Source organism: Microcebus murinus, chromosome 5 (assembly GCF_040939455.1).
Source record: "Microcebus murinus isolate Inina chromosome 5, M.murinus_Inina_mat1.0, whole genome shotgun sequence".
NCBI lineage: Eukaryota > Metazoa > Chordata > Mammalia > Primates > Cheirogaleidae > Microcebus > Microcebus murinus.
In genome coordinates this window covers 31,534,332-31,559,824 of record NC_134108.1, presented here as the reverse complement: position 1 = coordinate 31,559,824, position 25,493 = coordinate 31,534,332, and the positions used below count along the sequence as shown (strand labels likewise).

The following is a 25,493-nucleotide window of genomic DNA, read 5'->3' as shown; positions in this document are numbered from 1 at the left end:
AGTATGTTAGTCAAGCAATATTGAATATTGGGTATACACCATCAAAAAAAAGACAATAAAACAGACGTGAACCCACCCTCAAGGTCAGCTCTTATTTGTGTCATGTTTGGAGCCAAACTTCACTGCAGTTCCTCTGGGTCCGCAACCCTGTCACTCTGCCCGTGCTAAAGAGAGGCTGTCATTAAACTTCAGCCATTGAGATGTGTGTCCCCTTAAAGAAAAGAATCTGTAACAAGTTGGTAAATTCATTTGGGAGAAGAAAACTAAAAAAGATGTGGAGGGTAATTTGGGGAAATAAAGGAAGGTTTGTAGGGAATTAAAGGTATACTCCAATGAAAAGGAAATGGGCACTGTAGGAAGCGAACTAGTTTATGCAAAGAATGACAACATGCCAAATTGTTATTTACTCTGCTTGTCCATTTGTATGCAAGTAGTTAATGAATAGTCATTGTAGAGATAGGCAACTGTTCTTCAATTTATTTCTTCTTTTCCTTTTTTAAAGTCAGGGTCTTGCTCTATTGCCTAGGCTGGAGTGCAGTGGTGCAATCACAGCTCACTGCAGCTCTGAGTTCCTGGGCTCAAGCTTCCTCCTGCCTCAGCCTCTTGAGTAGGTGGGACTATATGTAGGTGTTCTCATGCCCAGCTATTTTTTTTCTAATATTTTGTAGAGAGGGGGTCACGCTGTGTCATTCAGGCTAGTCTCAAACTCCTGGCCTCAAACAATCCTCCCACCCTGGCCTCCCAAAGTGCTGGGATTACAGGATTTCTTGTTATCTCACTGACATCAGCATCTAATGAACAGTCCTTATAGAGAGAAAGGTATCTAGCAGGATATTATTTCAATGATAGCATATATTTTGCAGTATTTCCAGAGATAGGTAGGGTAAAAAGTATTTCTTCAATAATTTGGGTGACCTCTTTCTTCTTGAACTTTTAAAAAAAATTTGATGGAATAATCTAGGAAATGCTCATCCCATTGTGATGTAGACATTAGCACTTAAATCTCTCTTCAGTCCCCCAAAAGACTTCTATCTTTCAAAACTAATAAGTAACATGGATATTTTGATAGTAACATCAAGGATACCCTAAAACTATAGTTTTGTAGTTTTTTCCTTGTGAAATACTTGGAAAAGTGTGCAAGTGCATTGAGTCTTCTTGAACTCAAAAAGTACTTGTGCAGCCATTTGTTATGGCTGAAAAAATAGAATTATAGCCTGGGACTCTAGGCATAGCCAGTCGGGCATGCAGGACAAGTCATGTTTCCCCAGGGCAGGAAGTAGTAGCAGATGAACACAGGTCACAGACGTGAGAACATGTGTCAGCAAGACCAGCCAGCAAAGAGGAGACCTCGGGAATTTAGCCTTCGTTTTCAACAGTTGATTCAAAGAGACCGAGTCTCCTAGGGCCAGGCCCGTCATCTGAGGGAAAGAGAAAGATGTGCTCCTTCTTGAAATGTTCAAGTTCAAAATGTCCAGACCAAAGACGCAGCCCACAGGTCACAAGTGTGTGCAGCTCCTGGGCTTTAAATCTTTCAAAAGCGAGCACCATGAGCCAAGTGTAAAGTCATACCCTAATCGGAAAGATTGGAGTAAATGTGAAGTACAGTGTCTTTTAAAAAACTAAGTTACCTTTGAAAGTATAACCTTGTCTATGGAATTTTTAAGAACTCAAATCAAAATACAGTAACAGCTCTTTAAGTAGCATTTTATTATAAAATTTCACAAAGAACTTAATAGCTAAGTGTAAAGATAGAAGGCCTTGATGAAATTCATTAGCTTCTATGATAACAATGATTTTCTAATAGCTACCTCTTACCACAACCGTAGATCAAAACAATTTTTTATTAAGTTTCAGCTTTCCCACAGGTAAATTCTGATACAATATTTGGCATGCTTTTAAGTGACTAGATGTTGAAATCCTATTCCCTTTCCTTTTCTTTCAAAGAGGGAAAATAGGGACTGTGCACGTCAAAAATCAATGTCTCTAGAAAGTTGAGGGTTTGGGACAGTCTTCTTGGACACTCGATACCAAATACATGAAAAGCTGCCACTAGAACCGCCAAAGCTGTGACACAGTCGTCCACCTTGGTGAGCCTCTCTTTTTCTAAATACAAAGAAAATTCACAGACCTCAATGTTGAAAGGGTTTTTAACTTCTAACACGGGCGTGGGCACTTGCACCTGAAAGAAAGAACGGAGTCACTGTCGTGATAAGCAACATAGCTAAGTAATAAAACACACCTGAACTTAATCATGATATTACAATAAGTAAGTCTGTTGTAATTTTGTATATTTGTAAGTATGGCAAAACATACTTCCATATAGACCACCATATCCTGCTCTTTAATAAATTATGGTAAGAAGACGTAAAATGTCAAACCAATGGCTATTAACATACTGCATACCTTCTCATTCACAACGGCAAAAAGACTGGGGTCATCCCCAAAAACATCTGGGAGGAGTAAACATGTGGCTGTCATCTTCATATCTGTCAAAGCAAACATGTTTACAGTCAAAGTAAGCTTTTAGCAACTGTAAGCAAAGCCAGTATTAAAACATCTGGATTTTTTTTATTGTTACCTTCTACATAGAACAAACTAGCCTTCATGGATTAGTGTTTCACAGCCTTTATTAACTGCATCCTTTTTTAATAAAACATTCAAAATTTCATGTCTGTTCTCCAGATCATTGCCAAAAGACAAGAGTTCTGTACTCTCTGTCCATCAGGCAGGATGATTTTATTTTGCTTCACCTTGCGATTTATATGATAAAATTAACAGGTTACTAGTTCCCTAAATATAATTTTACAATATCAGGTACACTTTTTAAATCTATACCTCTACTCCTCCCCCTATTTAAACAATTCTTTTTCTTCTCACCTGTTGTCTTCCAGAATTAAACTTATTACCAAAGCAGAGTTTTTCCTCAATATCCTGAATTACACATATAACTGAGACCAGATCACCCTGCCCCTCAGGTTTACTAACGTTTCAACATGTCTTCATCTGTGTACTGTTTCATTTTTTCTTGCAATGCAATATTGATTGGATTGTCCACCACTGAAAAAGAAGTCAGTATATTTTCTGAATAGGATTCCAAAATGTGTCTTGTTTTCTTATAAATATCTGTTCTTGTAAGAAGTTGGAATTCTCTGAACATCTGATAAGAGAGGAAAGAAATAAATATTAGATCACAAGAGAGGCTAATATATAGAATATAAAAAAGTAAATAACTTTAGAATTCTATTAAGCTTTGAATGCTAGTTTAAAAAACATGCTAAATCTTTTCCAAGCTTTAGAGAAGAGAAGTAAAGACTTAAGATGGGGGGGGGGGGGGAGAAAAACAAATGAAAGCCCAAAGTGAATGGGAAAAGAAAAATAATGGACATGCCAGAATTCTAAACCTATAGAATTAAAACCTTGGATTTAAGTTCCAATGAGGATTGATTCCAAAGTACATATGCATATGTTGACTATTTGGGTAACCCAGCTGAGATTCTAGGTTAAGATCTTACATTTCTTTAGGTAAACTACATTGTTATGTTTTGGCAGCATCCAACAAGAAATAAAGAAGAAAACTATTAGATTTTAGGAAGCAACCCTTGAAAGATAGCTAACCATAGTATCCTACAGGGAAAGTGATTTTAGACTGTAAGATCAGACAAAGGTAAACAGTGAAAAAATACATGTACAGGAGATTTGACTACATGGTCAAAGCAAAATCGGTTTGCTTTAGGGAAGCCCCTGTATTCAAAACTACCTTTTTCTAACACTGCTTGAATTCTTCCCCCTTAGAGAATTCCACCACCACCCCTTTTTTTATTTTGACAGAGTGTCATTAACAGATTATTAGCCCTCCACGCTAATATGAATTAATTTAATCATTGCTTTCCCTAAAACTATAAAGAACAGTTACATACTACCCACGGGGCCTCACTGTTCTTGCAATATTTTAGTAGATCATAAATTGCCCAGAGATTAGTTCTGAAAGTGAAGTTATCAGAAAGCTGAAGTGCACATTCCCATAAAGGCACAGTGGCTCTGTTACCAGGCAGCCCTCAGTGGACGACTAATCTAGATTAATACCTTTAGAAAACAGTTTTCTCAGCAGGAAGACAAGAAGTGAAGAGTGAAGAAGGTGATGAATATTCCACTTTTCTGGGCCCATAACCTAAGAATTTCTTTTTAACTTTATTTTGAAATAATTTCAAGTTGACATCATGCAACTTCCCCCAATTTCTGATCCACTTGAAAATAAATTGTAGACACGACATCCCATTACCCCTTACTACTTCATTATGTATTTCCTAAGTACAAAGACTCAAAATCAGGAAAATCTAATTTACAGATCCCATTCAAATTTCCCAGTTCTAATCGTGTTCTTTATAGTATCTAATGCAGGATCACATGAGAGATTTAGATACCATGTGTCTTTAGTCTCCTGCCTAAAACGAAACAGCTTCTTAGTTTCCTTGACATTTTTGAAGAGTCAAGGCCAATTACTTTGTAGAACTTTCCTCAGTCTAGGTTTGTATGATGTTTCCTCATGATTTATGCAAGAATAAGTAAGAATGTTGGCAGTTCTCACTGCATCAGGAAGCACAAGGTGGTAACTGGCCCCAGTATTGGAGATGGTAACTTTACCACTTGGTTAAGATGAAATCTGTAAAATTAATTATTAATAATATATAGTACATATTTTATGGGGAGATACCTTGAATTTATGTAAATATCTGTTCCTCGTGTATTAATAACTTTCTTCCAGGAGATTGAGCATCCATTGATGATTCTTGCCTGAATCCTATATCAATAGGATAGTTGACAAATGGTGACTTAGAATTCTAATTCCATTCTTTCTAAATGTATTAGTTGGCTTTCTAGTGTAGGATAGAGTGTTCTCTTCTTCCACATTTATTTACTTATTCATTTATTTATATCAGTACAGACTAATAACTATTTTACCCAAATACTTACGAATCTGATCCTTTCATTATTTATGTTAATGCTCTAGTTGTCCAGATTTGGCAAGTCAGAGCTACTTCAAGCTGACTGCTGTGTTCTCTTGACACATCCCATTGGTCTATGAATACTTTTTAAATGTCTGGCATTACACAGTATTTCAGGCTTATCTTGGGTTTGTGGGGAGGGTTTTCTTTGTTTGTTTTTTTGGCCCAGGCCTGTAGTCAGCTATTTCTCTAAGAGCCCTGGTTCCTTTTTATGGAGAATGGCATTTAGAAACTAAGATTTCAGCCCTGGGTGTGCTCCTTGCTCTAGACTTTCACATAGAACAAATCTAGGAAATAGTATTTGAATATACATAAATACACAGAGACCTACATTTGTAACTTTCTATATCTCTTTATAAGTATTAAATATCTACACACAAATATTAAAAATCATGCATTCACATTGATACTTTCAATTCCAGTCCAACACCACAGGGCTTTTTCTAACCTTACCCTTTCCATCCTAACTCTGCAACAGTGAGAAACCTGCCTCCCATTATCCCCAATGTATTTCCTTATTGGTGCAAACTCCCCTGTGTTCATGTAGTCAGACTCTCAGCTATGAATGGTCAAGTCAGCCACAGAAAAGCAACACCCTCTCCACAACCTCAGATTTTGTCCTACACATTAATAACCTTAATCCTTTTTCTTTTCATTACTCAGATTGGATAATTTCTATTGATCCAGCTTCGAGTTCACAGACCCCTTCTTTGCATTGTTCAATATGCTTTTAAGCCTATACAGTGATATTTTCATTTCAGATAAACCTTTTTGTTCAGTTATGAATTTCAGTTTGGTTTTTTCTTTACACATATTCCATTTCTCTGCTGAATTCGCTGGTCTTGCCATGTTCCTCACCATCCCGGAGCAGCTGGCTGGACAGGATGGTGGACTGGCCTGATGAAGACTCAGTTACAGCACCAGCTAGGTCGCAGTACCTTGCTGAGCTGGGGCAAGGTTCTCCAGGACTGTATATCTCTGAATCAGCATCTAACGTATGGTGCCGTTTCTCCCACAGCCAGGACTCATGAGCCCAGCGATCAAGGGGTGGAAATAGGAGTGGCACCCCTATTGCCCCTAGTGACCCACTTAGTAGGGTGTCTGGATTAATTGTGTTGTTTAAAGGGTGTTCAATTTTGTTCTGACAGTTAAATCACTGGTCCATCCTCTGGTCCTGTCAGAATTGTTTTTATGATTTGTTTGGGCAGTTCTATTTTGGTTTTTGTCCTAGTCCTAGGGGATGGCCCTGGCTAGAGCTTGGGGGCATGGTTCTTGCATTGACTTTCCTAAGGCTCAAGTGGGTGCCCGCGGTGCTCAGTGGGGTCTGTCCACTCTAGGCCAGAATTCTAACTGTCAACACTGTGGGAAATCTCGGTGCTCTCAGCCCAGGACCCCTGGGGATCCCTGTGCAGACTCTGCCCCACCACGTCCTCCAGTGCCCTGTCCTGCAAATACCAGCTGCCTCCTCGCTCCCAAACACCAATCTTTTCCTGCTCAGCTAAGTGGCACCTCCATATTCTGTTTGTCTCCCACCATTCTGTAAGACGAGCTAGAAAGTAACCCTGAAGCACCACTTACGTGTTTCCCTTTTACCAAGGATCAGAGCCCACGATGCCTGCTGTCTACAGCCTGAAAGCAGCGGCCATGGTGGAGTCCAGTACCTGCTCCATTGTGGGGATTCTTTTATGTTTTTATTTTTTTGAGACTTTATTAGCAAGCAATTTTTACGTGCCTCACTTAAGGTTTTTTTGTTTGTTTTTTTTTTATCAGCAGGGATCTTGATTATAATTCACTTAAGTTTTAAAAGATGATTGTTGAAATAGTTTCTCAAGAAGGTAAAACTTATAATAACTCAAAGGATATTTTGGAAAATATAGGGAAGCATTTAAATTTGTGTTTGGTATTTTCCTCCTTTCTCCTCAGCTCCCTCCTACTTGTCTTGTACAACATGCAGTAGATCCTAGTAATAAACTCCTAGTTGATAATCTTTTAGACAGTCTAATAAAGTGGTTTTTACATTTTTAATTTTTACATTTTCTGTTCAAAAAAATTTTTTTTTATATATATCATTTTTCTATACTCCTGGGCTCAAGCAATCCTAACTGCCTCAGCCTCCCAGGTAGCTGGGACTACAGGCATGCGCCACCATGCCCGGCTAATTTTTTCTATATATTTTTAGTTGGCCAATTAATTTCTTTCTATTTATAGTAGAGACGGGGTCTCGTTCTTGCTCAGGTTTCTTGCTGGTTTCAAACTCCTGACCTCGAGCAAGCCACCCAGCTTGGCCTCCCAGAATGCTAGGATTACATGTGTGAGCCACTGCACCCAGCCTGAAAAACCTTTTAGAGGGAGGAGGTTCCGTGTGTACGAAAGTGATGGAGGGTCAATGTTAAGGCTAGGACCACGCCCCACCCAGCTGCTTCTCAGCGGCCACCGCTGTCTCCACCAGCTCCTACGTGCCCATTGTTCTCATAATGGCAGTGCCAGTAAGTGATAAGAGTGGTTTGGTGCAGGAGCAACTGCCCTCCTCCAGGGACTGTTTGCTAACTGAGTGTTTGTAAGTAAGGTCAAACTGGCTTTTAAGAAGCAAAACAAGGGTTTTATAAATTGGAAATCCCAGCTGGATAGGGCTGAGTTAAAAAAGTACTTCCTGGAGAAACCAAAATTGTTTCATTCTTATGTTTTAAAACAACACCTCTATTCAATAAGTACAGTCATTACAAAACCCATACTCCAATCCATATTTTGGATATGAAGGGTGAAACACCTGGAGGAATGGGGGGAAAAGCCTTACAGATGCCACCGTGAGAGACCAAGGCAAAGCATAGAGACACAGCCTTTGTTCTGGAAACTCTGCTTCTCACTCAGGCCACAAAGGATCTCAGTCAGAAGGGACCTCACCCCACCTTTGGTTCTTTGAAAGGCAGATTAATGTAGTCCATATATTAGTATTTTTTCCCTAGAGATGGAGTCTCACTGTGTTGCCGAGGCTGGTCTCAAACTCCTGGCCTTCCTTTGTAGGCTGCACTCCAATGAAGACCCCTAAGGCTGAGACATCAGTAACCAAAGCAGCCTTACCAACCGTCCCCTAATCCATTGAGCACCCAGAAATCAGTATTGCATTTCTGTGTCCCTCACAGTACTCTGCTAGGCACTTTTCAAACTATTGATATTTAAAACACATGCTCCCTACATACATTTACAGAGTATATAAACTATCAGTTTGACAGGTTTTTGCTTCAAAGCTGTATTTTGTAGGTGTGTCGATTGGACATATTTTTCTCATATCCAGAGGCTGCTGGCTATTACTGTTCCTAGCAACCCAAAGATTAAGAGAAAACAAGCAAAAGCCAAGGAAGTGTTGCTGAGAGGATTAGACAGATTAATCCATGTAAAGCACTTAGAACGTGCGGTAGCCTAGTAAGCACTCAGATGTTTGCTATTGACATTATTATTAAGGCAAATTCTTATTCCAGTTTTTTTTTTTTGGAAGATAAATGTAAAATGTTTCATGTTTAATTTGGTTGACTGCACCCACAGAATTCCTCTATGAAATGTGTTCTCAGGGAAAAACTTTGATGAATCTTTCATTATATGCCACAGCTAAAATTATGCTAAAATTATGCTAAGACCCTTAAATGGCCACCTTAAGTAAACTAAATAGAAAGGTATTTGGTTTACCCACTAAACTTCATATATTTTTAAGACCACTTGATGACATGATTTGAAATCCTAAAGGAAATAGATTTTGAGTAAGGTTGCATACTAACAGCTTCTTAATAAACTTTCCTAGTTTGATTGTCTAAAAACATGCAAAGGGAAAATGATTCATACTGTCAAAATACGCCAAAGTAATGATCTCCAGCCTCTGCAATCTGTCCAATAACAGGGAACTCCTTAGTTCTGCAGGCAGCTGTGCCTGATGTCTGAATACGCTTCCGGAAATTCTTACCAAATGGTCTTAGCTGTAGCCCCTTGGGCCTCACACCCTACTGAGATTCATGCCCACTGTCTTGCTACTTGTCCTGTTACCACTTCTAGAGGAAAGAGGAAAAAGTCAATTTGGACACTATATTCAGAGAGAATTACAAATGAGTGAAGATACCGGCCAGGCATGGTGGCTCACCACGTCTGTAATCCTAGTATTTTTAGAGACCAAGGCAGGAGGATGGCTTGAGCCCAGGAGTTTGAGACCAGCTTGGGCAACAGTCAGACCTCATCTCTACAAAAAAAAATAAAAAAAACTAGCTGGGCGTGGTGGCACACAGCTGTAGTCCCCACTTGAGAGGCTGAGGCAGGAGGATTGCTGGAGCCCAGGAGTCTGAGGTTGCTGTGAGCTATGATGATGGTGCCACTGCACTCTATCCCGGGCAACAGAGAGAGAAGTTATCTCAAAAAAAAAAAAAAAGATACCTGATAAGGGCACTTCAAGAAAGGAAACAGTTTAAGAATGTCCTTCAGAGGTGTTCTGCTGCCAATCATCTTTCTTCTTATTTCCAAAGTCTGGCTCATCCTCTTGTCAATTTCTGTCCAGTCCTTTTCTGTTTTCATATATTCTTGCTGGAACCAGTTAATATGTTCATCTACCTCAGAATCTAAACAAACAGCTTCTTCCTGCAAAACATTTTTAAAATATTAATGAATTCCATGTTTCAAGTGGTAGTTTGATACTGCATGAAAACTGGAATTACAGGCTGTTATTGCACACTCTTTTTTTTTTAAATTTTTTTCGGCATATTATGGGGGTACAGATTTTAAGATTTCAATAAATGCCCATTCCCCCCCTCCCCCCACAAGTCTGAGTTTCCAGCATGACCATCCTCCTGAAGTGAGCATCACCATGCGTGGCTACACTTGGCTTTGAACATGGTCAACAAATGGACAGTCTTTCATGAAAACAAATTAGATAGTTAATTACTTACTATGGAGTTACAATCTGTTCTATTGCCAGATCTAAAAGAATTACTTTAATTCCTACATTACCCTTTTATAGGGAAACCTAGATTATCCAGAAGGTTCACACTTAACAGGAATGTTGTTTATTTCTATGCATTTATGTTTTAAAAGATCGAATGTTAAGAAGAGACAAAAAGTTTTTAAAATATTCACTCATGAATAAAGTTGCAAATATTAGGAACAAGGAACCACTCACTTGAGTTTACCCCAGAAATGCAATGGTGATTTGGCATTGGTAAGGGAACTAAAGTCAACTAGCAGTAGATATAATTGATTTTCCCTTTACATTTCACATACTACCAGACTGAATCTCAATGTTGGGGCCACTCTTATAGAAAGATTAGGGGCAGAAAAGAAGTTGTTTTTGAGAAATGTGGTGTGTTAACAGTTCTATGATTTACTTGGATTATCTAAATATGTGTAAATATATACTGTATTCATCAATTAAAGATAAAAAACAGGCCGGGCGCTGTGGCTCACGCCTGTAATCCTAGCTCTTGGGAGGCCGAGGCGGGCGGATTGCTCAAGGTCAGGAGTTCAAAACCAGCCTGAGCAAGAGCGAGACCCCGTCTCTACTATAAACAGAAAGAAATTAATTGGCCAACTGATATATATATATAAAATTAGCCGGGCATGGTGGCGCATGCCTGTAGTCCCAGCTACCCGGGAGGCTGAGGCAGAAGGATCACTGGAGCCCAGGAGTTTGAGGTTGCTGTGAGCTAGGCTGACGCCACGGCACTCACTCTAGCCTGGACAACAAAGCGAGACTCTGTCTCAAAAAAAAAAAAAAAAAAAAAAAAAAAAAAAAGATAAAAAACATATGATTATTTCAAATAATATAGAAAAAGCATTTTATAAAATTCAACATGCCTCTGTTATTAAAGAAAAAAACTTTTGTCAAAATAAAAGGAGACATTTTAAAAACCTATAAAGCTGTCTACCAAAAACCTAGAGCTAACATAATTTTTAATGGTAAAATTTTAAAAGAGTTCTCTTTAAAATCAGAACCAAGATAAAGATGCTTTATTACATTTTTATTCAGCCTTATCCTGGAGATTCCTAGACAGAGTAGGTAAGATAAGAAAGAGAAATAAAACGTAAAAAAAAAATTGGAAAGATAGAAACAAAATTGTCATTATTCATAGACAACACAATTGTTCAAGAAAAATTTCAAAATGATGCACACATAATTTTTTATAATTGAGTTTTTCAGAGCAACTGAATATAATAAGATCACTATACTAAAACATACTAATGAACTGAAAATATAGTTTTGTACAATTGCAAAAAAATCCCCAAAACTATAAGGTACCTAAGGAGGAAAACTAACAAAAGATGTGCAAGACTTTTATGAAGAAAATTATGAAATTATTAGAAAACAATGAGACCTAAATAAATTGATAGGTTAACCATGTTCACAGTTAGAAAGATTCAAAATCATAAGGAAGTCACCTTTCTCCAAGTGGAGCTATTGATTCAACAATATTTCTACCAAAATCTAAAACCTATCAAAAGCCAAAAAATTTTCATCAGAACTTGAAAAGCTGATTCTAAAATTTATATGAAATATTAAAAAACTCAAAAATAACCAAGACACTCATAAAGAATAATAATAAAGTAGTGATGGGAAATAGCAATATATTTTACTTTCTATAAAAGTAAGAAAAGTTGGTATGCATGCAGAGATAGATAACGTTAGTAGTGGAACACAGCAGAATATCGAGACACAGCCATGGAAACAAGAGAGATGGTATCACAAATCCCTGGGTTGGAGAAGGACTATTTTATAAAAGGTGAAAGCGTCTTAAACCACAGGTTTGGGAACCTAAATGTTAAAGACTTTGAAAAAATTTTAAAGAATATATAGGAATATTTCTTACCACTCCAAGGTAGGAAAGGATTTCCTAACAGCTCTGATCATAAGAGAAATGAGTGGCAAATGTAACTACATTAAAATTACAACCTTGTCTTTCTTTGTCAAAAGACACCAGAAAGAAATTTAAAAGGCAAGGAAGGCACAAACTGGGAGAAGATATTACAACAGACATCATTTATAAAGGCTCAGAATACAGAGTATCTAAAGGATTTCTACAAAGAAAAAGGGCAACCTCATAGAAAAATAGGCAAAAGACATGAACAAACATTTTAAAGAAGAGGCAACATGAATATTTCATAAATATACGAAAAGATGATCAACCTTATAAATAATTAAAATGAAAATTAGAAGCAAGTAAGATACCATTTTATTCCCAATGAATTGGGGGTAGGGAGAGAATAAATCAAATCATAACAAGTGCTGCTCAAGGAGCTTACGTGGCTATAATCATCCAGGCAAATAATTTGGCACTGTCTTACAAAGTTGAATATTTGCATACCCTACAAGCCAGCAATTCTACTCTTAAGTATAAATCCTTGAAAAAAGCTTCACATATGCACCAAGGCATACATACAAACATGACTGCAGCAGCATGGTTCATAATGACCAAAACTGGAAACAAATCAAATGTCCCTTAACAGGAGAATAGCCAAATAGACTGTGCTGCCTGTCACAACAGATTATTAAACCACCAGGAAAATGAATAAACTGCACAGCTCAGCTTAAGTGCCTGGATGAATCTCAGAGACATTACGTTGAGTGAAAAAAAAAGGAAGTTATCAAAGACAACATATAGTTTTCATATCATTTTGTAAGCCTCAAAGACAAGCAAAACTAAACAATATATTCCTTAAGAATTCATGCATTTGTGACAAGGTCATTTATTTAAAAAACAGGTAAATGATAAACCTAAAATTCAGAGTAGTGGTTACTTCTAGAGGCCAATAGTGTTGGGAAGGCAGGCGATGGGGACGGGAGGCACATGCAGTGGTACTAGCAGTGTTCCAATTCTAAAGCTGAATGTTGGGCTCACAGTGTTCATTTTGTCTCCATAAATTACATATATGCTACATACATATTCCTTTGTATGACTCAAATCTATAGAATAACAATTTTTTAAATAGAAAGAAAACATCCTAATTTTTTTAAAGTAAAGGAAAACATATATTCATTATCATAAACAGCTTTTCCCCTACTGAAATGTAGTGGAAGTTCTGTAATTGCTGATATTGACATTTAGAGACTCCTGTATGCATGATGAACTGCTTCCCCCCAAATTATCACGCAGTCATGAAAGCTGAAAGTAAAGTTTCTAGGGAGCCTCCTGCACCTGACTGGACTGAGCTGATGAGACTGACACGATGCTGGTGAGTTGTAGTCTAGACTGAAGTGACCCTCCTTATTAGAAGGCTGCATCAGAATTTAAAATTCTCACCCTTTTAACGATTTATATAGTGTTAGATTTATATATTATTAGATATATTGTTAATGATTTATTTATTATTAACACTGGAAGAAACTTAGAAATCATCTGGTCCATGCCTCTTACTGATGAGCAAATTGAGCCCCTCAAACGGCAAATGGTTTTCCCAAGTACAGAGATGACTAAGTGCGGGGTTCCTGTTAGGGTAGCCCCCTACTTCTCTAAGGAAAAGGACAGCCTTGTTCTGACAGGCTCCTGGTAGTGCACATTGAAATGAGGGGATTAGTGGATAAGAAATTCATGAATCTTACAGAAGAGCAGCTACAACAAAGTCAACTGCAGGTGTCTGTCTCAACAACTTGGGTATGTCTCAGTAGGCATACCCAAGAAGGAATCAAAGGAAGAAGGCATGAGCGGGAAAGAGATCACTCCTGGCCAAGGAGAACACTGAAGGGGAGTGTAAAAGTCACCCAGTGAGATTCATGACATCAAAGGAATCAGCATAAATTAACCAGGACATTAACTCGAGTTGGGTGCAAACTGGATAAAGCGCTTCTGCCATGCCTCCTTTCCCACACCAGCTCTGGCAACAGAGGGCAGCCTCTGCTCCACCACAGCGGCCTACGGCTCCTAGGGAGCTGGTTGGAATAGCAGAGCTCAGTTCTAGCCAACTTATAGTCCAAGCTGATAGCTGAAACAGAAGTAAGGAGGAGAATATAGCAAATATGAAAACTGAATAATTCTTATAAGTACATTATTAAAATCTACTTTAAAGGCACAATGCAAATAAAAGTCCCATACCTGAGATTTGGGAACTGGGGCTTCTGAATATCATCAGCAAATAACGGGTCATGTTCCCTGCTAACTGTGGTGTTCTCTAGCGTGTCATCTCACTTAAGCTCTAATTCCTTGAAGGGTCTGTTTAGCTGAGCTGTCCAGTATGGTAGCCATGAGCCACATGTGGCTAGCCCAAATTGATTTTTTTTAATTTAAAAAATACTTTTATTAATTTTTTTTTAAGAGATGAGATCTCACTGTGTTGCCCAGGCTAGTCTCAACCTCCTGGGCTCAAGCTGATCCTCCCACCTCAGCCTCTTGAGTAGCTGGAACTATAGGTGCATGCCGCCATGGCTGGCTTTTGTGTGCGTGTGTGTGTGTGTGTGTGTGTGTGTGTGTGTTTAATTTATTTTTATTTTTTAGAGATATCCCAAATTGGGATATGTGCTGGAAACACTGGAATTCAAAGATTTAGTATTCAAAAAAATGTAAAATATCTCACTAATAATTTTTTATAATGATTGTGCATTGAAATGATAATATTGTGGATATATTAGGTTAAACATAATATATTATCAAACATTAATTCCACCTGCTTCTTTTTACTTTTTAAGTTTTTCTGCTACTAGAAAATTAAAAATTACATATGTAGTTCTTATTATATTTCTATTGGACAGTAGTATTTTAGATACTCAGGGTTTCTTCATGTGACATTCCAATCATCCTCGTGTTCAATTTTTTTTTTTTTTTTTTTTTTTTTGAGACAGAGTCTCACTCTGTTGTCCAGGGTAGAGTGCAGTGTATGTAGCTCACTGTAACCTCAAACTCCTGGCCTGAAGCCATCCTCCTGCCTCAGCCTCCCGAGTAGCTGGGACTATAGGTGTGCACCACGACACCAACTAATTTTTCTATTTTTAGTAGAGACGAGGTCTCGCTATTGCACAAGCTGGCCCGGAACTCCTGAGCTCAAGTGATCCTGCCTCCTTGGCCTCCCAGAATGTTAGCTTTATAGGCGTGAGGCACCACACCTGGCCTCCTATTCATTTCTCTTGTCATAATTGACTTTGGAAATGATGGAACTTGAACAGTCTTTTAGCTTAGCATTCAGGCACGTGTCTCAGTCAATCAGTGGGCAAAGTTTCACCTATGCAACCTTGCCTCAAGTTTCCAAGTGCACAGCTGACTTGTAAAACTTCACAGTATTAGTAAATTTGCCACCTGCTAATTATAGTAATTGCATTCTACCCAGAATTGCATTCTGGGTAGAATGCAATTAACTGTCAAGATTTTTCTCCAACTTTTGCTGTCTTGATCATTTTTGCACCATGAGAGAAACATCTGTGGAAAAGGCTATAAAAATGATTAGTATTTATACAATAAATCATTATGTGTCAGGTACAATAAAAAGCAAACAGTAAATGCCATAAGAGAAATCCACAGGAACTTAGTAAATATTCCTAACATTTGACTCTCTAGGCAGTTTTTGCACAACTTTTGATTCCATCTTATTTCTAAGCCAAAGAAAGCTAACATAGGAAACTACTTTATGGCTTTTAAAGCTATGGGGTATGTATGTACCCGATAAGATATATTACATCAGAATGGAGAAAAATATTAGGTTTCTTTTCTCTATATTTCAGACACAGAGAAATGTCCTTAAAATAAAGGTCACAATGGAGATAATCGATTCCTAGTATTGAAGACCAGGAAAGAATTTCCAAATGAATTATCTGTAAAAATGAAAACTAGATATTTTTAATTACAACTATTTTTAAATATTAAAAAAATTTTAAATCTTTCTAAATAAAAATTAAAGCAAAATAAGGCCGGGCGAGGTGGCTCATGCCTGTAATCCTAGCACTCTGGGAGGCCGAGGCGGGCGGATTGCTCAAGGTCAGGAGTTCGAAACCACCCTGAGCAAGAGCGAGACCCCGTTTCTACTATAAATAGAAATAAATTAATTGGCCAACTAATATATATAGAAAAAAGTAGCCGGGCATGGTGGCGCATGCCTGTAGTCCCAGCTACTCGGGAGGCTGAGGCAGGAGGATTGCTTGAGCCCAGGAGTTTGAGGTTGCTGTGAGCTAGGCTGACGCCATAGCACTCACTCTAGCCTGGGCAACAAAGCGAGACTCTGTCTCAAAAAAAAAAAAAAAAAAAATTAAAGCAAAATAATTTTTCCCTGTATTTTAAGTATTTTTATTATAGCACAAGTGTTTTTACTATGGCACTACTTCTCGTACATTTCCCCACTCCGGAGATAGTACAAGGACACAAATTATGAAATCACTGGGGAGGATGACAGAATTAGCCAGATCCTCAAAAAATGTCTCCATCACTTCATGAAGGAGACACAGGGTTGAAAATCACAAAGAAACATACCCAAAGCTTGATATACTGTGCTTGGAGTTCCTGGTACTACTTGGGATAGGCAAGATTATGCTGCTGTACCTACCTAACAACCCCTACACCTTACAGCAACAAAAGGTCATTGTGCATTGACATGTCCATTTTGGAGCTCTACTCCTTTTCCTTCTTACCCAAGGACATGGCTCCATCATTTAGAATGTTGTGAGTCATTACTGAAAAAGAAGGGGGACAAGAGATCTGTGGCCTTTGCTCAGACCCACACAAGGTCTGCAGCTGCTAGGTTATCTGCAGAAGCCAATGCGATAGACTAAGAAATCTACCTTCCTTCACTGAAATGTCTACCTTTAATTTTTTTGTAAATTACCTCGGACCACCAAAGGAAAAGCAACCACAGAAACAAAACAAAGCAAAACAAATGAAAATCTCTTCCCCTCCTTCATCCCCTCCAAGACCTTCCCCCAGTTAGCCAAACCCACTTCCCTGCCTTTGAATATAAGGCCAGACTCCTGCTTCTTGCCTGTATCAAAGTTTTCCACTTGTCAACGGAAAAAAAAGCCAAACTCTGTAAAATAATCTTAAAGAGATTTATTCTAAGCCAAATTTGAGTACCATGACCCGAAGCCACTGCCAAGAGGCCTTGGGCAAGTGGACTCGCTGTGGCTGGGTTACAGTTTGATTTTATACATTTCAGGGAGACAGGAATTATAATATATGACAGGTAAAGTAATAAATCAATGCATGGAATGCATACATTGGCCCAAAAAGGTGGGACATCTCGAGGTGGGGAGCTTACAGGTTATAGGTGGGTTTAAAGATTAATTGGTTAAAGACATGAACCTTTGTCTAAAGGCTTGGAATGTTTTAACATATGGAGCTGTTCTCAGAGATAAACCACCAGACATAGATTTGTTGTGTAAATTGGGAACCTGCAGATTTGTCTTGCATATCCTTAGGCCTGTTAATGGGTTACAAAGGAAGTCTCCAAGTCTCCAAGAAGGGAGGGGGACATGATAAGGCATGTCTGACCTCCCTCCTCCTGGTAGACAATTTAATTTTAGGATATTCCTTTGGCCACCAGGGAGTCCATTCAGTCAGCCAGTGGGGGTTGAGCCTACTTTAGTTCACACACCTCTGCAGCACATGAAATAATTTTTTTTCTATATTACAAAAATATTGTGCCTAGTCAAGAAATTTTAAAAGGTGGGAGAGTTTCTCTTCTTAGTGTTTTTACATTTGCTTAATCATCATGGAGTGTACAAAATAGAGAAATATTATGTTTCTGTAATATTCTAGTGTAAATTTGCCCCTATCTTTTTAAAGCTTTTGGCTTTACAAAATACAAGATCATAAACAGGAGGGCAACAGTCTTTAAACAATCAGCAGTTTGCAAGCTCCATTTGTAAGGGAGAGAAAAGTAAATCCCTACCAATTATATTTGTTTGCCAGGAAAAATGTCTTTTCAGATATAAACAATGGCTATTCTAACAGCTCTTTTTTAGCCCCATCTAGCAGGAAGGTCAAAACTAAATTCCATTGCAAATTAACTCCTAACCTAACATTCAATTCCCTGTTCTTTTTGTAGCAAAAGCTCCTGCATGGGCTATATAGCAGGATTCATCCAAGGATGCAGGCATGTCTAGGGGACTAGAAGGGAATAGCCACCATGAAGAACGTGGCTCCACGCAGAATTTAGGTGTTTTGAGAAGAAACAGAAAGCGTGGGTGTACAAACTGGTTCAAAGATGATGTGTCAACAAGAAAGGAGCTTCCATTTAGCCTGGTGTCCTTTGATCCCATGAACTTCCTTCCCCTTGAAGTCTAGTGCTGGGAACAATGGCTAAATGTCTGCTTTTACCGTTCATCATTTCCAATGAATTTTGGTGGGACATGCATCATAGAAAAAAAGGGAAAACTGAATTTGTAAAATTTTAATTCATTTATAAAGGAACTCCATTTTTAGAGTACTGAAAATCAAATTTTTGAGAAAATCAATATATGCATACTATTGATAAATTATGCTCATTTACAAAGTGACTTTTTAATAATATAAAAGATATTTTAAAATAAATACAATTCCATCTTATCGTGATTCTAGTTTATAATTGGAATTTTGAAGTCAAAGTCCCTAAAAAGTTATGCCACTAAATTTAGGGTACCTCTCAGCTATCTTACCTTTTCATCAAAAAGCAGATATAGATATAGGGTATCTTAACTGTTTTCAATGGAAAAGAAGCCAAACTCTGTAAAATAATTTAAAGAGGTTTATTCTGAGCCCAATTTGAGGACCATGGCCCAGAGCCACACCCAAGAAGCCTTGAGCAAGTGGGCTTGCTATGGTTGGGTTACAGTTTGGTTTTATACATTTCAGGGAGACAGGAATTATAATTTATGACAGGTAAAGTCATAAATCAATGCATGGAATGCATACATTGGTTTGGCCCAAAAAAGTGGGACATCTTGAAGTGGGGGCTTACTAATCATAGGTGGTTTTAGGGATTCTTTAATTGACAATTGGCTGTAAGAATTAGGCTTTGTCTAAAAGACCAGGAGTCAGTGGAAAAGAGTTAAGATAAGGGTCTTCAGTCTTTCATGTGATGCCATACTGGAATCAGGTCGGGAAGTAAAACACATTATATTGGCTTAATAAAGCCTATTTAGTGAGATTTTATCATTTGTAGGTGTGAGTCACCAGGCCCCTTTAGAAAGGAATTTAGACAAAAGAAAAAGATCGAAGTTTAGTCTTCACTGTCCTATCATTTGACAATCTCATTGAAAATTATAATAAAGACATTTAAAATATACATCTTCACCCAAAATTTTGCATTATGCAAGATGTGGGGATGAATAATTTATAAAATATATCATAAATATTCCCATCCCTGGATCTTATAACTAGTACTAATAAAATTGAGGTGACCAAATAGTTTGCTGTTTTAATATCAAATAAATATATAAGATGAGAAAGATAATTGAATATTTACAAGTGTATTCACTAATATTAATACAAACATGTTTGTGGCAAAGAGTACTTATATATTCATGTTGGATTAATGTGGAAATAGAATTGGGAAGACAAGAGATTTAGCATCTATATACTTGGTGGGTTGGACATCTTTCCTGAGGAGTTCAGTCCACTTTAATAGCTGGAGACATTTTTGTTTCTGAGGACATTTGGGTGCTTTGAGATAATTAAAGAATACTTATAGGACTTCAGATGATTAGAACCCACATGGCCTTCTGGGTGCTCAAGGAGGAATCTCTGGGCCTTGCCAGAGGTCCTCAGCCTAGAGCTCCCCACAGCCACTTCTGGACTGGGTGGGAGGCCCTCTGGATCAGCAGGTAGGGGAAGGCCAGTGTGAAGTTTTGTATCCATGTATGTGGGTTCTTTCCTCCCTGAAACCTTGGGACTGGAGGCTACCTAACCCCTACAACACAAGGAGTAAAAACTTCCGGTAGCAATAAGAGCATCAAGAACACAGGATGCATTTTAGGAAGAAAGGAAGAGAAATTACTCAAAGACTGAGAACTTACGGGTTTTTCCAGGTTCTTTGAAAGTCATGAAAAAATGAACATGAAACAAACAATAACCGTTTTCAGAAGCCCTCTTGTGGAAATATTATCCATATCATTAGCCATGCAAAACACAGATTTTCTTGGTTCTTGTCCACACCTCAAATTTTAAAAAGGTATCTTATTTTGTTTTAATGATTTTAAACACTATTATTTATTATTCCTTAATCAATCAATCAAGTCATCAGAACATTTAAAAATTCAATCTTACTTTTATCTGGACAAGCTTAATTTCATCAAATTTTATATCAGCAAGGGATTTCCTTGTCTGGCCTCTTCGATGTCCAAATTTACATTTATTTCTCATCACTTGTTCGTCATCTTCTATAGGTCTTCGAACATATTTAAAACGATCTTTGAGGGCTCGTTTCCACAAAAACTGTGTAAAATAGCAAAACAGGCCAGTTAATCTAATAATCCTACACTTACAATAAAATCTTTATTTGTCTATCATCCTTGGGTTTGAAATTATTTTCATATCACAGTAATAGAAAATATACCTATCTCTCCATTTATCCTTACAACAATCTTGTGACATTGCTATAAAAGTTATAAACCCTAATTTATAGCTAAGGAAACAGAACCAGACAAATGAAAATATCTTCCCACTGTCATATAGTTATTGAGTAAATATACTGCCTTTATTTTCTAATTATCAAAAGTGGATACTTCCTACCATACTCTGCAGTCTCCACAACCCATTCTATTTTTCTAGTGGGTTCTAGAAAAGACCTGATACAGGCTTACAGATTGATGCATTTTCTTTAACTATTTTTTTTCTTTCACATTCTGAAATTCTTTTTGGTGAGTACGATTGGCATTCACTCCCCAAATATTGGTGGTGCATCTACTGTTTCAAACATAAAGTCCAAATTCCTATTCTGGGAGGGAGAGGGGTGCAGGTGGACCTTGCTTTTAGTCTAGCAGAGGGATAAATAGTTTCAATATACAGTGAACATGTCATAATAGGAGAAGAGACAGCATTAGTTTACAACGTTAGAAGATCACAAAAGCCTTCCTGTAGGAAGTGCATCTAAACCGGAGCCTAGGTCTCAGGGTCAGGTAACCGAGGAATTAGAGGATGGCAATAGCACTGGGAAATGCCAGCTGGGTGGGTGGAGAGAAGTTCCAAAATGATGAAACAGCATATACAGTGAAGTAGAGAGCTGGTGCCCTTTGAACTGCCAAGAGTTGTGCATGACTGGCACACAGAGTTCAGGATGTGGGAATGACAGAGGATGGAGTAGAAAATATGATGGGGGAGAGAAGCCAGCCCAATCCCAAAAGACCATGGTTATCCTGTTAAGGAGCTGCAACATAATCCTGAACCAGATCTCCAATCCCTCTCTGTGGACAGGCCGCATCATAATCTCATAGGGAACTTTTGCCCTTGGCTCTTCCTCTAAAGCAATGGTTCTCAAATTTTAGCCTGAGTCACAATTCCTGGAGGACTTGTTAGAGCACAGGTTGCTGGGTCTTTCCTCAGTGTCTCTAATCCCTGGGTCAGGGGACAGGCTGAGAATCTGCATTTCTTCCCGAGTTACCTGGCGAGCCAGATGCCGCTGGTCCAGACTTTAAAGGTTCTGGTTTGGTGGACCTGAGTGGGGCCCAGATGTCTGTATTTTTTAAAGCTTTATAGATAATTCGGCTGCAGAGCGAGGTCAGGAAGTCCTCCCAGGCCATGTTGAGTCAGGAGAGTGCATGGTCAGATTGGAGCTCTGGAAGAATCTATCTGGACATGGCCAAAAGTTGGGGAACACACCTGGGCTTCTTCCTCAACACTCCCTTCTGGTGGGGCTTCCATTTGGGCCTGCAAAGCTCTACCCTTCTCCTCCCCAGTGCGGCTGGTGTCGTTGAGTTAACTATTGCTTTGCCGCCAGATCACAGCTCAGCTTTGTGGAAGCTCCCTCCCGCCTCCCAGCAGCTCATCTCCCTCCGTTTGGTTCTCACCTTTCCTTGTCAGCACTTATCACACTGGTCATTTACCCTCAACTGTGGGGTACTTTTTCTGTTTGTTTGTTTCTTTTCTTTTCCTTTCTATTTTTCTTTTTCCTTTTCTCCTTTCCTCCCTCTGTCCTTTCCTCTAGGCTATGAGCACAAAAGGACAGGCTCATGCCTGCTTTGCCCACCAAGCCAAGCACAGTGCTCGATGCAAATTAGAGGCGTTGAAATGTCTGATGCTGCCGTGTGTCACTCCTCTCTGAGGCAGGGGGATTCAGGTGGCAGTGCAACAGCCTAGAAGCAAGACTTTCAGTCTTAGCCTTGCTCAGTAAGTGACTTACTGTGTGAATAATAGCACACCACTTCTTAAAGCCTGCACCTCAGAACTGCTTCTTAGCACTCAACTTCCCTGCAACGCCATGTGCCTGAATAGACTCCCACAGTGAGTGCAGGAACAAAAGACAGCCTTTGCAGTCAGACAGGCCACGTTTCCCTCTCAGCCCTTGCCACTAGAGAGGGTGGTAAACTGCTGCGTGGCTTTGGCCATGTTTTCTAAGCTCTCTTTCCTCGTAGGAAAACGAGAACGCCACTGAAATAACAGTCAAGTGTTTGGCACTTAGATTTTGCCATTCCCGGTGACACGCAAGTCCCAACAGGAGTATTCTTTAGAAAGCACCGTGGTCTAAACTGGGAAGACCCAGGGCTACTTTGAGAACTTATTAGCCAAGTAACCTTCAAAAAGTAACCGCCCTCCCCCTGCCCCCTGGCCTTAGTTTCTTCAACTATAAGATGGAAGAATAAAATCTGTCCTGTCAAATGCACCGAGCTTTTGAAAAAATCAAATAAGTAGCTTCTCGGGGAAGACTTTTGTAAACTAGAGTGCTGTTCATAAAACCCTCCGACAGCCCCAGCGAGGAAGGGAGGGGGTTGGGGGTTGGCCTCAGCTCTGATTAAGCTCCTGGAGGTGCGCGAGTCAGCAATGCTGCCTCACCTCCCACAGGCATGGGGGCCTGGACTCTGCTGTCGCCATTTTACAATAGCACAGAGAAAACTGTGGCTTATATTTTTCTTAGCCCCGAAATATTAACTAGTGCAAATATATTTTTTTGCCTCATGTTTCCTACAGCTCTGAAGGGCCTCTAAGCCTGCTGAACCTGGAGGGAGGCATTACAGCAATCAACTGCCAGGACATCTTTAAATTGCCAATTTCGTCTCCCCGGCCTCTTCCGTCTCCCCTGATTAACTGCCTGATAGAAAACAGAAAAAAGATGAATCAGATACAAGCTTCCACATGAGTGTTCAATCAGGGAGTATTTACTGAGCATCTGCTATTTGCCTGGCACTCTGCATTACTTACACCGATGCCTCAGGTAGACAGACTCAGGAGAAAATATCTGTGTTATAGAAAAGTCATCCCTCTTCTCCATATGTTTCCAGCTAGAGGGGCTGTGAAAAGTGCTACATGGATACAGCTCTCCTCCAATCACTCTGACATAGAAAATAGCCCTGAAATTATGGGCCTCCCGCAGTGACATGTGAAGCAGTCCATGGCATCACAAGCAGGTCTTTGCCCAGTATTTAAATCCCAAATATAATCCTTAGGATGTAGACAATTGCAGAATGTGCACCATCTTACATGGCAACTGGACTAGACTTAGCCAAAAAGCAAGTATCAGGAAAAACAGAAAAGGGCAGGGAGACACTGTCTAGACAGAAAGAAATTAAAGAGACATAATAACTAAATGCAATGCACAACACTCAATTAGATTTTACAGCAAAAAACCTATTTTAAAAACATTTTTGAATAACTGGACAAATGTGAATATGGATTGTCTATGACATTATGAAATTATTGTCAATTGTCTTAGGTATAAAAGTGGTGTCATGGTTATACAGGGTACTGTCCTTATCTTTATAAGATGTTTGCTGAGGGAGTTAGGAATGACACCTACAGCTTGCTTTCAAATGATCAGCCAAAACAAACCAATAAATATGAGAGAAGAGACATAAATGTGACAAAATGTCAATACCTAGTGAATCTAGATCAGTGATTTTCAACTGTAGATGTTACGTTGCCCCTCCCCTCCCACTGGTGAGGTTTGGGGACATGTTGGGCTGTTACACTGGGGTGGATGGGGTGCTACTCACACCTAGTGGGCCAGGGATACTGCTAAATATCCTACAATGCACAGAACAGCCCCCACCAACAGGAATTACCCAGCCATAAATGTAAATAGTGTGGAGATTGAGAAACCTTGATCTAGGCAAAGTGTATGTGAGTATCACCGTAGCAATTCTTTCAACTTTTGTGTAGATCTAAAATTTTTCAAAATAAAAAGTTGAAAATAAAATTTTCCCTAAAAATAACCAAATGCTCTCTCTCTCCCTCTCTCTCTCTCTTTCACACACATTAATGTTCTCTGACATTTTATACATTTTCCAATGTAGTGTCAGAAATTCAACTTCTCACATGCTTACAGGGAGAATCTGGGTAACTATCTCTCCATGCACCAGAGTTTCCCTTTTCACTGTACAGGTGCAAATATGGACCATAACTTGCTAAGCAATTTTGCATGTGTCTTTATCAGTTAACCATATCTAGTTAATGCCACTGGAAAGAGGTGTGGGTAAAATGCACACAAAGCAAAGAAAGCATTATTTACTACTTTGTATGTGTTTCACCTTGATAACCATAAAACTGAAGGTCAAAATGTAATTGGATAGATATGTATTTGCTTATATTAATTTATATGCAACAATGCTCTAGAAGAAAACTTTAATAACATTGGTTACTTCTGGGGAGGAAAATTTGGTGGCTGAAGGGCAGGGGTGGGTGGAGACTTTTCTATTTATACCCTGTTGGAATTTTGGGGTTTTGAGCTATGTGAATGTGTAATTTATTCAAACAGTAAACTTACATTATTTTTATTTATTTGTTTATATATTTTTTGTAGAGATAAGGTCTTGCTATGTTGCCCAGGCTGGTCTTGAACTCCTGGCCTCAAGCAATCCTCCTGCCTCAGCTTCCCAAAGTATTAGGATTACAGGTGTGAGCCATTGTACTCCATCAAATTATTTTTCAAAAACACAAGTTCTATTCACAATAACACTGATTCGTTGGTAGATATTATATCGCAAGTTCAGAAGGAATTCTGAGAAATAGTTTTGTCAGCCATATTAGCATGATTGTCAATGTTAAGATTGAAGGTTTGTTTATTTGTTTTTATTGTTGTTGCTTTGTTTTGTTTTGTGACAGAGAAAATCTGGTTTATTTTGTAGTGTGCTTTATATGAAGCAGCATATTTTAGAAAGGATGTCATCTTAGAAGCAAGAATACCTGAATTCTAGTCTTGGCTTCAAGAGTTACTATTTCCAGACCAGGATATAACATCTTTCCTGAGTCTCAGTGATAAAAAGAATCTTTAAGGCCCTCTCTATTCGGAAAATTCTGGGACTCTGTCCATGTATAATGAACGTTTTCTTGAAAATACCAAAAAGGAAGGAAGGGAGGGAGAGAGGAGAGAGGAGGGAGAAAGAGAAGGAGGAGGAGGAGAACAGAGGCCTTAAAAGTTTTTGTA

At 38.8% G+C, this 25,493-nt stretch overlaps 1 protein-coding gene across 1 annotated transcript in view; it reads right to left on the bottom strand.

Annotated features, from left to right (window-relative positions):
- Positions 1-1,694: 1,694 nt before the first annotated feature.
- The window catches only part of SAMD3 (sterile alpha motif domain containing 3), a 41,911-nt gene continuing 18,112 nt past the window's right edge, over positions 1,695-25,493 (bottom strand). The window contains exons 6-10 of the mRNA XM_012736596.2: positions 20,186-20,353; positions 9,417-9,617; positions 2,986-3,157; positions 2,404-2,486; positions 1,695-2,179 (exon numbers count right to left, since the gene is read on the bottom strand). Coding sequence (XP_012592050.1) covers positions 1,919-2,179; positions 2,404-2,486; positions 2,986-3,157; positions 9,417-9,617; positions 20,186-20,353 — 885 coding nt within the window. The 3' untranslated portion in view covers positions 1,695-1,918. The remainder of the gene's footprint in view (positions 2,180-2,403; positions 2,487-2,985; positions 3,158-9,416; positions 9,618-20,185; positions 20,354-25,493) is intronic.